General features: G+C 48.0%; 1 protein-coding gene across 4 annotated transcripts in view; it reads left to right on the top strand.

Annotated features, from left to right (window-relative positions):
* LOC106745137 (serine/threonine-protein kinase MARK2-like) overlaps positions 1-15,073 on the top strand; it is a 104,787-nt gene that overhangs the window by 31,738 nt on the left and 57,976 nt on the right. For 2 of the 4 annotated variants that reach the window (XM_014620450.1, XM_014620451.1), the window contains exon 2: positions 316-1,530. The exons of 1 other annotated variant lie outside the window; for it this stretch is intronic. In XM_014620450.1, the coding sequence (XP_014475936.1) occupies positions 1,126-1,530 (405 nt within the window). In that variant the 5' untranslated portion in view covers positions 316-1,125. The remainder of the gene's footprint in view (positions 1-315; positions 1,531-15,073) is intronic. One more of the 4 variants, XM_014620452.1, reaches the window with a different exon arrangement.

The raw sequence follows: 15,073 nt of genomic DNA, 5'->3' as shown, positions 1-15,073 counted from the left end.
GCGGGCAACTGCACGCCTCGCGGATTCTCGCGACGCAGGTCGTTGTTGCCGTGCGAGCGTTCGAAGCCACACCGATGAAAAAAGGAGCGCGCAAATCTAATCACCGCCGGTCGTCGCGATTGAAGGAAGCCGCGTAAAGTTCCGCCGTCACCGCCTCCGGTCGCTATACCCCGCGTCATCGATCGCCGGGGACCCTCCTCTCCCTCCGTCGTTGCGACATTCGCGAGATTGCGGCGAGATTGAATCGCCCGAATGTCGAATCGCGCTCGGAGAACACTCGTCGGCTTCCCTCCAACGTGGGCCCGCTTCCCGCAGATCGCAGCGCGCGCAAAGGTCGGCAGGAGAGTGACTGTTGAAGTTCGGTGTGCGCGGAAGGTAGTCTCGGGCGAATAGTGTCGGAACAACAACGAGAGAGAGAGAGAGAGCGACTCTACAGTACTCAGAAGTCTCGGGTCAAATCGCTCGAGAGTTCAGCAACGGCCACGAAGTTAACGCGTTCGCCGCCGAGAGTTCGACGACCGTCGGCGACCGCTCGCGAGGACACGCCGAAGGACCGACGTCCGTCAACGCGGGAAAGACAGCGGGAAATCGAGGGAATCTCTCGTGGGAGGACGGAAGGAAGTGGAAAAACGGAATCAGTGAGTAATCTGGATCGTTTTAAGAGCGAACCGGCCGCGTTCTCCCGCGAATGAATTCTCGATCGCGCGAGCGGCTTTGAGCGCGCGTAGAAGCGCCTCGAATCATCCGGACGTCCTGATCTCGCGCACAGAGAGCATCGCCGTGGCCGAGGAATTGTGAAAGGAGCGGAGGATCTAGGTGACTTTCTCTCCCGACGTGGTAACAAAGACACATGAAACCGCGATCGCGCAGCGACTTCTGATTCGGGCTCGCTCCTTGTTATCAGCCTGCCGGAGGAAAGCCGGCGAATCTCCGAGAGATCATCGCCGCGGGGAGGGAAGAGACCGATCAGAAAAGCCGCTCGGCCACATCGAGCGGTGTGAAGCCTCTGCGCTGCTGCGGTGCGCTCCACTTCCCGGGCGGAAGGGAAGAGCGGTCGGTGAGGGTGTCCTCGTCCAGCGGTCGCACGGCAAATCCGGCAGGATAGCTCCGCACGTGGACGCCGCGATGTACGTGACGGAGACGGACGGCGGCCACAAGGTGGTGCCGTCCACGCGGGTTAAGAAGCTGATGGACTACAAGTCGACGAGTCACCATCACCATCATCACGAGGGTGGCGAACGTGGCGGAGGAGGAGGCGGCGGAGGCGGGACGCACATAGCCGCGACGGTGAAGAACACGGTGCGCCGGTTGTTGCGGCGCACCAAGAGCCACCGGGATACACCGTCCACCAACAGCTCGACGAACGCCTCGACGATGACCGCCGTCGTCAACGGGCACGTCGCGCCGGTCTGCGCGCCCACCAGCAGGAATAAGAACTGCAACGACGTCGCGAGGAGACCGCAGCCGTCCCTGCCGCCGCCCTCGGACGTCTACTTCAGACGCTACTCCAGGGCACGCGCAAGGCTCCAGGTAAGAAACACGCGAGGAGCTCCGCTGAGAACCACTAAGCCTTTCTCCGCGAAGCGGCTTCCCCTCGGGCCCGGTTCGCCCACTTTGCGGGCTCTCTATGGGGGAATAATGACGGCGACTACTCCCGCGCCGAGGGGAGTCCCGTCCTAATTGGCTCGTCGGGTCGATACGACGCCGAGACGCAGCGAGCTATTTGGAAGTTTACGTATACAGAGAGAGAGAGAGAGAGAGATGCTGACTCGGAAGTATACCCGAATGATGCCGGTTGAAATCTTGGTTCCTCATTGACACTGCGAGTTCCGTCGAATTTGAAGGGCCAATGGGGAATCTCGAGGGATATGATACTGCCCGACTCGACATTTTCGCTCGGGTACATAATTTATTCCCTTTTCGGAATCGAGAACAAAGATTAAATGCGAATAGAACAATGAAATGATCGAATCTTCAGTGATTCTTGAATAAGCGCTTCTTCGAGTCTCAACACGAAGGAACCGGCAGTAAATGACTATTAGCACCGAGAAAGAACGATAGTCTCATAGTATTTTATGCTTCGAGATTCCTCATTGATTTTCTTGGATTGAACTTGCAGAATCAACGTGGAACCAAGATTTCGGCTCGAGGTATTCGACGAATACTGTTCGAATAAAACGTCATCTGCATTCCAATTCGCTGTAATTTATGTTTACCGCGTCGTAGAAAACCCGGGAATTGACCGTACGTTGCCGCTAATAGCTATTCAAATTAGCAAAAACTGCTAAACATGCATACTTTTTTTTTGGCGTCTCTTTTGAAAGCTGAAACACGCCGAAATACCTGAGATATACGCGCGATCCGCTCCCGAAAGAGCCGAAACCAGTTTGCCGTCTGGCGGATAATAGCGAGTAAAAAGACGATCGGGAGCGCACGAGCGCAGAAGAAGTCGGGCAAAAGTGGCGATGATATCGCTCGTTTATTTGCGGCAGGTGCGCGCGCGCGAAATACGTCGCGTGGAGATTGGAAGCCAACCGCAGTCCGTATGTCGAATGTAATCAGCTATTGGACTCGAATAATTAGGAACGACGGAGTGATCGATGATGCGAGAAAGTTTCTCGTTTTTCCTCGAATAGGACGTTCGATTGTCGTTACGAAAGGACGCGTTTGTGGAAGGACAATATCGGCGCGTTGTTCGCCTTCTCAGCGATGACTCAGCCGGACAGTAGCCTTGGGCTTTCTGAAATTTATTCCTTTGCGTTCTTTCTGAAATTTATTCCTTCCTCTTCCTCTCTCTCTCTCTTTTTTTCCCTTTCTTTCGACAAATTTTAACAGTTTTTGTTTTTGTTATTCACCTGTTTGCTGCGACCGTCCCGGTCAAGTTTATCGCGTGGAAACGCGAGAGAAAAACGCGTGTTGTCCCACGCCTCGTAGCGGTCGTTTATTGTTGAGTATGAGTGATGTACGAGCAAGTGTCGATCTCGAGAGTGAGATCACCGAAGATCTCTTGGAAACCACCTCGATTCGAGGAAGAATAATTTCGTGCGTTTGCTACACGACGGCACTGTGGCTAATTTACGGGCTGTTTCTTAGAATCCGGCATGTATCTCTCAGCGGAGATTTCAATTGCATATTGCGTAATATCGACCGCTAATTAATCCGCCTTGCCGATGGCCGTTGGAAAGTACGAAGGAGAGTAATTTTATTATGTGCCGAGTGAATTTGCGAATCGTTCTCGATAAAACGTGACAAGTTTAAACGAGACGCGTAAATTCAGGCGCTCTCCGCTTTACCCGCGGAGTGGGAGACAGAGTAATACCCGGCTGCTAATTACATAATTGATCGCGTAAGAACGTGTATCGAACGAGCTTAATTGGTCCTCGAATGTTTAACTCGTAAACCGCCGGGTCTTAATACGTTATACGTAGCGGCTGGATTAAGACAGATCGATGGTGATTAAAGTTCACTTTTAACTCGGGATATTTAGCGAACCCGCTATAAAAGAAAAACAAAAATCAATTATTGTTTTTACGGATAATTTGTGGAAGGATAGTACGATCTATAATCGAGATATTCACTATGAAGTAAAAAATTGATTTTTTTTATCACAGTGAGTTGCATTGAAGTAATTTTCAATCATCTATTGGGTTGATGCAGAAGTTCGTTTTTACGGTATAAATAATTATTCCAGTGCTCCTTAGCAAATTTATATTGGATACTTGGATTAAGCAAATATTACCTGAATGTAGCATTTTTTCTACATTCGAGTAATATTTACTCGAACCAAGTAAAATTTGCTGAGAAATATTAGACTAATTATTTACTTAAATCTAGTGGTTTATCCTGGATATATTTTGATTTTAAAGGACGGAACGAACTTTTGCATCAGCCCCAATATTTTGTTAGACCGATAAATCCCTCGATATTCACGGGACTTTTGCGGAATGAAGGGGGAAATTTCGTTCGCATTATTTCATTTATCCTCGAACATCCGGTCTTTGTAGCCGGAGGAATCGCGTTCTCCGGCCGCATCGTCTCGGCCGCCGGTCCGGCAACAACGTCGTTGAAGCTTCGCCGAGTACACCGGAAACCTCGTCGCATTGTTACTTGCCTGTCAGTCGCGCAAAGGACAATGCGCCGAGCACTTTCCAATATTACGAAAGCCATAAGTCTCCGCCCTCGCGCGGGACGATTGAAGGGAAAACCAGCGAGGAGTAATCGAGTCGCGCGAGCGCGCATTCCGTGTCTGTCAATCGCGTAATGCTGCGTTTTTGTTGGTTTCCTTTCACTGTTGTACGGCGAGCGACCGAGCGAGTGTATGTGTGTGTACGCGTCTCTGCTCGAACGGGTTTGTGTGCGCACACGACACCGACGCGGAGACGCGTGCGTGTGCTGCATGCAAGCTGCAACGCACCTTTGCAGCCTGCACAGGTGCACGCGAGCCCATATCGGCGCTGTTGCGAAGGCGAGGACTACGGAGAAAAAAAGATTGGTCGACTTAATGTGACAATGACCAGACCGAATGCGTTTTGCTTGAAGAAAACGGAATTTCTTGGCCTAAGAACTGAATTTAGTTCACAGGAACTACAGAGAAAATAAAATGCTAGAATCAAGTAAACGCAAAATTACCTGTTTCTCAGACTCTTGAATCAAATAATATTTTTATTAATTTAACTACTTGACAAGTAATTTGTCGGTACCGACACTTATTAATTTCCCCTTTGAACCTTTAATTCTGCAGATTTAATTATAATGCTTGAACAACTTATTTTGACGCTAAAACAGCGAAAACGGAAATTTAAGACTTGATCCGAGTGAAAGCAAGAGTAAATTATATTGTTAGAATTGAACCTATTTCGCTACCTTAGCTCCTATACTGTATTGTAAAATTGAAAGTTTCACACGCGGTCAAAGTTTCTATTTGAAATCTCGAGCTGTTTCGCCGAGCTTTTGCAACAATCGATTCTTAAGTAAGAACAATTCGAGTTCTTCGTTATCTCACGGGGACTTTTCAATTAGCGATATTCCCAGGCGATACTCCCGGCGTCCGTGAGTCTCCGCATCGTAAGCGCCTTGAGCGCTGCGCGCGTGTGTGTCACTCGGAAAAAGGTCAGGTGCAACGTCTGAATTTCGCGGCCGTTTCGTGCCGTTCCGCGGACTTTGAGATTCAATTACGCGCGATTCCTCGTTATTACATTCTCACGCGCGTGCGAAGCAGTCTGCCGCTCCGGCAAATTCGCGCACGACTCCTACGGCACTCGTAAATCACCGGCGTGTAAAATGAGGCCCGGTCGGAGGTTTGCTATAATCGAATAACTGAATGTCTGAAGAGCCCGTTCGCGTTACAAATTCCATCACATTACTGAATTAATCGCGGACGCGCACGGTTCATTAACACGAGTGCGCTCGCTCGCTCTCAAAGGGCTGCGCACGCGGGAAGGAACGCGACCGTTCCAGGTGTCACGGAACTGTCGGTCGTGTCCTCTCCCGGATGTTTTCAACCGGCGCTAATATCCGATCAAATCGCGCCAGTTATGCGACTAAGGTGTTCAACTCGCAGCCGTGCCCCTTGTCCCTTTGCCAACCGTTTCCTTCCATGCAATCCCCCGTGGTCTTGTACGTGCTGCTGCCTGGTGGGAACGCGAGGAACTCTCGCCGCACTCCGTCTGTTTAATGATCTGTGAGACGTAAGCTGCGTGTGGGAAGACCGGCGCTTGACTTTCCCGAAATTGCAGCGGTGCGAGTGCGAGTTTTACAAGGTGATTCCTCCACGCTCGGTTAGCGCACCGTCGTAATGTTTATTCGTTCAATCTCCGCTCTGTGTATTCCGTGGAAAGTGTAACGGCGAAACATTAGCGTGTCCACAACCAACAGCGTGTCGTCGATTCAGATGGAACAATGAAATCCCCCCTGCAATTTTACGTTTTACTTTTTTCTCGTCTGGTTGGTTGGTTCGGCTCGAGAGCGAAAAAGCTGCGCGCTTAACTCGGCGCTTTCAATTCACTCTGTCGTTAGTCTCGTTTTCGGTAGCGGTCGTCGCGGCTAACAAAGCACCAAGGCTTCCCAATTTCATTCGCGTCCTTATCGCGTGTTTCACGTTGGCCGCTGGAAGGGCCACACTCTCGTCCCGCCTCCCTCCACCATTGTCGCTTACGCGTGGACGGTCCATTGTAATCCCGCTGCTGAACCCGCGAAAGTTGCGCGTTCGGCTTCCTGTACCCGACGCGACGAGATCCCGCTATTTTCAGAATGCGGAAAATACGGATAATAGCCTCGCTATCAGCCGGCTCGTGTTTTCCCCTTTCATTTCGAACGCTATCGAGAGTAAGAGAGAGAGAGAGAGAGAGAGAGAGGAGACAGAAAGGAGAGAAAAAAAGAGAGAGAGGGGCGTGACGCACATTGCGCGTTTAACGTGTCTCCGCTTCTGAAAAGATGGAAACGAGGCTCTCCCGCGCCGAACGGACGTTTGCGTTTTTCCGTTCGCGAGCGGAAGAATACGACTCGATCGACGACAGCGTCGAGAGAGCCGTCGAGTTTATTGGACGCGTCTGCTCGCGCGCGAAATGTGTTTACACGGACGGGTTGCGATGTAATCAGCATCAGGATGGAATCGTATCGGAATTGTACGCGCAGCGAGGTATCTTCTGTCCGCACAAATAACGCGACATGTATTTGCAAACAGCCGCGAGAACGAGAGAGAGAGAGAGAGAGAGCTTGCTCACTCGCTCTCGTCCCGAGAACTCTCGCGACATTTTCAACTGGTTGTTACTCTCACCTCTGCTCGCGTCCGCGTTAATTTATCGACGTTTACGTATAAAAACAAATTGCTCCCGGCGGGATGACCACCGGTCGTTTCGCGGATCACCGAGTCTATGAATAAGAACGACTTCCATCCACGAGAAGGGGAGAAAGAAAGAGGGAGAAGTGGATAGAGTTCGTAAAATTCTCACCGAGTTGCAAATCGACTTTTTACTACGGGGTCCTGCGGCCCAGCACGGCGAGTCGTCGTTAAATTTGCATCGCGATATCATTCCGTCGTAGAATTTATTCATAAGGCGATAAACAGAGGGCGATTGCGGCTTATCACGCGGAGAATGCTGCACAGCACGTCCTCCGAATGCGGAGAAAAAAGAGAAAGAGGGAGTATCGTTCGCATTATAAGACGTTATTCCAGGTCTCTCTCGAGGCGCGCGCATCGTGTACAATGAAATATCGTCGTCGGTGTTGTGCGGTGTGACACGAGTTAATCTCGATTCGCGTGTCGTCAAGCGGACGAGGCGAATCCCATCTGAATTCCGAAGTATCGCGGCCTGGACGGGGAGATCGTCCTCTTCCACGAGTTCGCAAGAGCGGAAATCGCTAATGCGAGAGAGGTTCACGCCGATCGAGCGGCAATTACGAGATTGCCGGCCGCGATCGTCGACCCGTCGCGCGAGAAACTGCGAGATCCGCCGCGGCGGATTTTCACGTTACGCCATAATACGTTGCATCGTGTTGCGCGTCGGCAGCGGGTCGAGAGCACACTTTAAACGATTCACTTCCGTGATAGCGATCGAGGGGGAGAGGAATCGTCGGCGCGCTTCGGCCCGGGTTCGTGTGGACATAGGATGGGAGTTTCATCAAGGCCGCGCCTATCAAACAATTCAAGCTCCCCCGGCGCACCGTGCGAATGTATCATCGGATTGTTTAAAATATTCGCCCGGCCGTCGGATAGAAACGCGACGACAACGATATGACGATTGGATTCCGTGCGAGTCGACGATAGCTTTCGATCGATTTCGAAAGATCGCCCCCCGTTCATCGACGAGCGGAGAAGACTTCTCCTCCGCGTGTCTTTGCGATTCGGCACGGCGCTGTTCCCAGGCTTTGAGCCTGATATTTTTCGTGAGAATGCAAGATTAAATTGACGTTGCTCGGAATTAATGTCTGATACTAATAACTTTCTCTCGGAAACAATTTTTTGTTTTATTTTTCAAAAGAACGGTTATTCACGTGCATTTGATACTCCTTTCTTACCTTTCTTCCGAAAGGGTAATTTTTCGTAGATTGTTCGTACGGTGAAGTAATTTCTAGGTTCAGCGAGATGTAATTCAACGGATGACGGATTTTCACGCGACAGCATAAAATTTGCCGGCGCCAGCATATTATTTTTCTCCGTATGTACGCGCGATAATTAATACGGAAGGAGAGATTCTGAGAGTCGACAGAGCGGGAATACATATCTGCGCCAGTTTGCTCGGTCATCTATTCTTCCGTGTGTCCGATGTCAAAACCCGCCGGCTTTCCGCAAAAAATGCGATGTGCAAATTTGAACGCCGCGGATTATTTTTAGATCGCATCCGCACCAAGGTCTCTAATAATAATGTCAGCCGTCGAAGGTTATCGATCTGATAATGAAGCGGCGACCGTCGCAGAAATAACTTTGCGTTAGCGCTTATCGACCGACGGCGTTGGTATGCATTGATTTTATGTGACGACTTGTAACTTGCCAATTGCAACATACGTGTGTCGTCGCGCAATCCAGTCGTAATTGTCTTATCGTATCGTATGTAAACGTGTGCACTTTCCTCATACGGATGGAAAATACCCGCTCCCGGTGTGTTTACACATTTGCGTGCGCAATACACGCCGAGCGGCGCGTTTAAATCAATCGGGGCGAAATTTCGCAGTGTCACACGACAGGCTTTTTATCGCGACGGTCTTCCGTCCGATTTCGAAAGGAACATCAACATCCGCTTTGCGACACCGATAATCGTGATATCGAGATGCGACTGTTACGTCACTCCGGTTTATTCGACAATCTCTCGGACAAGAACGAGCAACGGACAGTTTCGCAAGTGGATCTCCGTATCTCGCGAGAGATCCAGCTTTGATCTCATGGAAGAAGAAACTCTTAGCTGGAAACCCGCGGAGTTACGCGCGCACACATGTATATATGTAACTTCGCCGCTAGAAACACACTTTCGCAACTACAACAACGCGGCGCGGGAACGTTACAAGTTCGCTCTCTCGTGTAAGCGACGCTGCAACCCGCGGAGAAAATTTCCCAGGGTCTAATCGGGATCCGGTATGATTTTCCGAAATAATTACGGGCTCTGGTTGGAAGATCCACATGAGTTCTGGTTAGAATTGCAACGTTCCAAAGGCCAGTCTTTAATAGTTGTTACTTGAAACTTCTCTCTAAAGAAGACGTTCAGATTTGAATTTCAGAGTTAGATGTGAGTTTTTTTAGTTGAATAATTACACAGCCAAAAGTTTTGCGCAAATAACTTAATTTCTCGTGTTACTTTAACGAGGGAATATGTTGGAAGGTACACAAATATATGTTAAATATTCACCTCGTTAACATATTACTTTTTAGCATACTTTGTTAAAATGACGCAAACGTTTCAGCGAGCCGTTATTTGCGCACAATTCTTCCATGTGCGTATGTTCCATACGGAAAAATATCTGCGCGGAAAATAATAACACTTCCATGTAATCGTCGAAATTCCAGCGAGCGCGCGAATCGTGTGCAGGAAAACAGGGCTCGTAGTGCGCGTCAATAGCGATTTATCATTATTAATCGTCATTTCGCGTTCACCAATAGCGAAGCACACGCGCAAAAACACCGAACGCCCAACGATGTGTAAAGATAATGATTTCCGCGTGAATCGCACATCAAGAAAAAGCAAGTTAATCATTCACGAGAGAAACGCACGCGCGCATGTGTCGCGTATTTGCTTGCTTAACGCGGGTGTAATTAATGCGGTCTAGCCGGTTAATGACTCAACCTATTAATCTCCCTAATGAGCTCCGATATCGCTTAAATATCTCTTATCGACCGGCGATTTATCTTGAATGTCGTCAGAGACACGCGAAAAGGACCGATAAATCGCCAACTCCGGAAACGCCGTCTCGTCTCTCGTCTTTCGCGAACGACACCGAGGAGAAATCAGCGGCGCGAAACGGGAGGAACGTCGCTTTCCCGCGGGATTTTCCCCGTCGTGCTCGATCGGATGGCGATTCTTCGGAGGAAGAAGCCGATCGCGCGTCCGTACGCTCTCGCTCTGCGCGATATTCAAAAGTATTCCTGTGACCTACGCGACAATGGTCTGACGGCAATTCATTATCCGGCTGTTATAGTTGTCACGCGGGAAACGCTCCGCAAATACGCGTCGGAAGCCGCATGACAGGCGGAACGAGACGCTTCAATGGCCGCGGTGGCGTAAAAAAGATCGCGGCTCGAAAGAGCGGTATTTATATGTCATCGGTGTGTACGTATGTGTTGCGTTGCGTATGCGTACACACCGTTCTTATTTCAAAATACAAACGTAACAAACATAAATAAGTCTCATTTTACAATTTTTGTAATGAATTATATGTATTAAATGATATTAAAACTTACCTTTATACACTTCATTCATTTATTTATGACTTGTACATAATTATTTACCAAGATACGAAAATAATCATTGACGATAATTTTATTTTTTTTTGGTAAATGTACATTAATAAAACGAAAAACATATAAAAAATAAAAATGTTTATGAAAATAACATTACTATTATGACTATTTGGCTTATAAAGAGTTTGAAACTATCATTTTCATGTTTCTCTCGTTCAGCTACTCCAAAAAAAGTACAAAAGGATTTTTGTGCGTCAAATAGGAGTAAAGATATGAAAAATTTTTCGAGCGCGAGCGATATCGAACGAGAGAATTCGGTTTATCGGGACGGCTGAGCTCGGCTACCCCCACTCCTTCGTCCGCAGCAGTAGGCGCGCGCCCCGCTCGTGCGCTCAACTTTCGCACTTGATTATTAATGCTAATCATTAATAAAATGAAAAAAATTATTTTTTTTCTTAAAACATAACTATTTTAAAGTAATCTACAAGGCCAATACCGCAGGATGAAAACTGTGGATAGAGGAATTTAAAGAAAAAAAAACTATCTCGGCTCCAAATGATCGTAGATTAACTTTTTTTTTTTAATTCGTTGAAAAATGCTAGCAATCGATTTGGGCTAGAGCCAATTCAATAAAATAAAAATTGAAAAAAATATAGCAAAAAAACGTGACCGAAAAATAAACAAAATTTTCAAAGTCATTTTTTAGTATTAAAAAATAAAAAAATCGTTATAACCGTAAAATAGCATGAAAGTACAAGTTTTTGAGAAAAAAATAAGCTCAAGATCGTTACTCTACGATCAGCCCTAAAGCAAGAGTGGCCAATTTTCGAGAACGCCTTTTTTTCGCAAAATCAAAATATCTCGAAAACTAAAGATTATTTTTCAAAATTCGAAATTTGTACTTATTCTACTTGCTATGAACTATATTTTCACCAAGTATCGAGTGGATATATATAAAATTAAAAAAGATATAGCGAAAACAAAAAAATATTTTCGACGGTTTTTTCGATATATCTTGATAATTTACATCTCGATCGAGACTTATAAAAAATTAATTGAAAGGTCTTTTTATTACCTATAACTATGTCATTTACTTTTTTTGATCGGAGTTATAGTTTTTTTTCATCTTCGGAAAACCGTTTTTTCAAACTTTACGAATTTTTTTTCGCCAATTTCACCATTTGGGTTCGAGTTTCATGAAATAGAAATGTTTTTTAGAATTTTTTTTTCTATACGATCCTATTTTTTGTTTTCGGGTTGGAATTTTGTTATCTCTCCATACTTATTGATTGGACTAAGAGGGCAATACGCGAGGCGGACACGCGAGTTCCGGGGGGTGTGCGCGTTGGTCGTTAAGCAAACGCCTATTTTTCATTACGGCGCGTTAATTAACACACATCACGCGAATATAGTCGCGCGCGGGCCGATCGGCGACGACACGATTACATAGATCGGAAATTGCAGCGAGGGTATGCGCTTTTTATCGGATCCCCTTTTCTTCACCGTCTCACGGCAGCTTAACGCGCTGTTAAAGTGTAATTTATGAATGAGCCACGCGGTGATTTTATGATTCGCTCGCGTCGGCTATGCCGCTTTATTAAATAAACCGGGAATATTTTTCCGATATACGCGCGCGCCTTTGCGAACTATATTGGGATACGTATTCGAAAAGGCAGTATTTCACGGCAGTTCCAGCGACATTGCGGAAGGCGAACCAGTTCTCTTCGTTCATCGCGGAACCTTTTACAACTTTCGCAGTGTACCCGCGCATGTACATACGCGCACATACACGCACGCACACACACACACATTTGCTAGCAATTGGAGATTATTAAATTTCGAGCTGATGCGCGCCCATTACACGAACGCGCGTCTAATCGTACTCTCCCCGGCTTCACGGCTGAAACGCAGTAGAAGGGAATTGCGAGAAATCTTCCGTCGAAACGGCATACCGACGCGCTCACTGCGAGCAACATCGAATCGCCCGGGAGAGAGAAGAAGGGCGCACGCAGATAAGCTCTCGCGCACGATGCGCTTGCACGGTGAGGAGAGGGCCGAACGAAATGATCTAGCCTGCTGGAAAGATACAGGCGCGAGTCGAGCGAAGGAAATCTCATTTATTCGCCGGGCTGAGAGCACGGCTGAGATAAAATATCATCACCGTCATCGGGTTAATCGCGACGTGCCGGGACGTATTTACCCACACGGCGGTGCGTGATCTATATGTAGATCGGCGTAATGAACTCTCGCATCGCGCGTGTCCCACGTATCCGCCAAAAATAACTTAAAATCTACAAGTCGCGAGGGAGCTCGCGACCTTCGCGGCGCGCCCGCCCGCGAAAACGGTCTCGAGGCGTGTTTATCGATCGATAAATCCGTCATTGGGCGCCGGGCGCCGACGAGCGCGATCTGCGGCTCTGTTCCACTATGAATGGCGAGATTTATCGCGATGATACCGGCGAAACGAAAGGAGGCACCGACGCGGAATAGATTCTCGCAAAATCCTTCGGTGCTCGATTGGCTGACTGACTGACTGGCGGCGCTTGTAATGTGCGGCGAGGATTGCCGAAATCGTTTCCGGTCGATTTCTCGCGTGAAATGTCGGCATGTACGTGGCAAATGCTTCCTCGTGTTTTCTCGCTGATATTGCATACGAGACGTATGTTATAAAACACGGAAAGAAAAAGATGGAAAATACGATCGCGTGCGCGTGCAGAACAATTACGTATTCAAGGTGCAATTAAAATCTTACATATGAATTCTTATATAAATCTTATATGTAATTTTATAAGATCTCACAGTATAAATTATTTTTTTATAATTGATGATTGGTTTCCTTTTTGCAACAAAGTTGATTATTGTCGGACTGAAGTGTCATTAATTGATAGCGAATTCAATAATCCGTAAAACATGTCGGACTGCTGCACGCTGAAGGCTCGCTGTACATGAAGCAGTTTTTTATTTCAGTAAAGAAGCATGTAGACAGTTTGAACGATTAAACGTTTAATAATGATATCATCACGCTATTCAGCGGAATTTCCATTAATTATTTCATCGTCAAAGTGCTTATGTTATGCCATTGCATTAGAGATGGTATTATTCGGCATGTTCGAAGGTTCGAAGTATCGAAGCTTTTTCTATATTTTACGTATAGCGGCCTTTGGTACGCAGTATATCGAGGGTGTGTTCGAATTCGCTAATAATAGTAAAATTACTAGAAGATCGTTAATTGAAATGAATCTACATCATGGAACTCACCGTTCGGTCGGTATTTTTCCTCTTGTCCCCCCCTTTCCCTCCCACGCTTCATTGATACACTCGTTATCAATATTTCCACAATGTACCGCCGCGTTATGATGTCTCAAGAATCACCGTAGCGATTCGTCGCGTGACGCGCGGTGCCAAACGGCGCTTCTTCGATAAAAGAGAAGCGCGGGAGATAAGGTTGCGCCAACACGGGCGATTTCGTGAAATCGTAAACTATTTTTGTCTCGCAGCATCCGCGTCGAATCCCGCATCGAGTCGCGTCTCTTCGTCACAGGCGTTGCAAAGCCGTTGTAAACGCCCAGATAAAGCCGCAACGTTATTTGCGTAGCGACGCTACTCACGCGCGACGCATCCTTAATCGGCCAAGGGGGGGGGGGGTTACGCTGTTAGACGACTGAATGGAAATTTTCGACGCGGCTTCGTCACGTCGCGTACTTACTCTCGCCCCGCCTGTGCGATTAATCGCGCTGCTCGGGGGAAAAATGCGCAAAAAACGCGAAGAGGATACGCGACGACGCGTGTATTTGCGCGCACACGTCCACCGCCGGCGTGTTTCTCCTCGCGTCGCAAGGTTTGATGCATCATCGCGCTGCCGCGCGTTCGATTAAACGGTGAACCGCATAATTAAGCGGGCGAGCGGAAACGGCCCGTTGTTGTTCCCGGTGTTTACGCCTTGCGAGCTTGTGTGCGCGCGAACATATGGCCTGTCTTCGAAAACAACGTTCTTCACGCCGCACATCATTCCGTCGCGCGCGTTTCAAGCGAAAACTCGCGAGATCTGAAAAGCGTAGGGAGGGAGGGGGGGGGGCGTTCCTGAAAAAGCCACTCGGCGCGATAGACACGTCGCGCAACTTGAAGTTTTTAATAACGCGCTCACTGAGCTTTTCTTCTTCTTTTAATCATGGAACGAACGAAATATTCTCGCTCGGGAATGTCCGTCACGCTTGGCCGTCCTCATTTCGCCGATAACTTGGAAACAATTTCAGCCGCATTCATTAGCTGAATATCCCATGCCGACGTTAATTACGCCATTTAACCGTGGCTGTTTGCCGCACTGTGTAATTGTTTGGTTAGTAACGCGACGACAATTAGCGCGCCGAATGGCCGTTAGACCGTAAAGAGTACGGCGGGAGTAATTGTTTCGCCTGACGAACCATCGTCATGCATCTGCCGCGTATATTTGCATACGCGAGCGGCTGAGAAATTTCACCTTCGTTTCTCACGAATTGTTTTGTACCGGTTCGGCCAATTGCCCGGAGAGAATCGTAACTGCACAACATGCCTCCCCTCCCCCCATCGTAGTGTCGTCTGTCGAGCGAACAACAAACCCGCCGGTCTGCCCTCTCCGGGTGGGCGAAGGAGACGCGAAAAATCGATTGGTGAGCACTCCGGTGTCAAAGGTCGCGCGTAACGAGGAGA

Source organism: Dinoponera quadriceps, unplaced genomic scaffold (genome assembly GCF_001313825.1).
Source record: "Dinoponera quadriceps isolate SergipeBrazil2010 unplaced genomic scaffold, ASM131382v1 scaffold1425, whole genome shotgun sequence".
Classification (NCBI taxonomy): Eukaryota; Metazoa; Arthropoda; class Insecta; order Hymenoptera; family Formicidae; genus Dinoponera; species Dinoponera quadriceps.
This window is presented reverse-complemented; position numbering and strand designations above follow the sequence as displayed.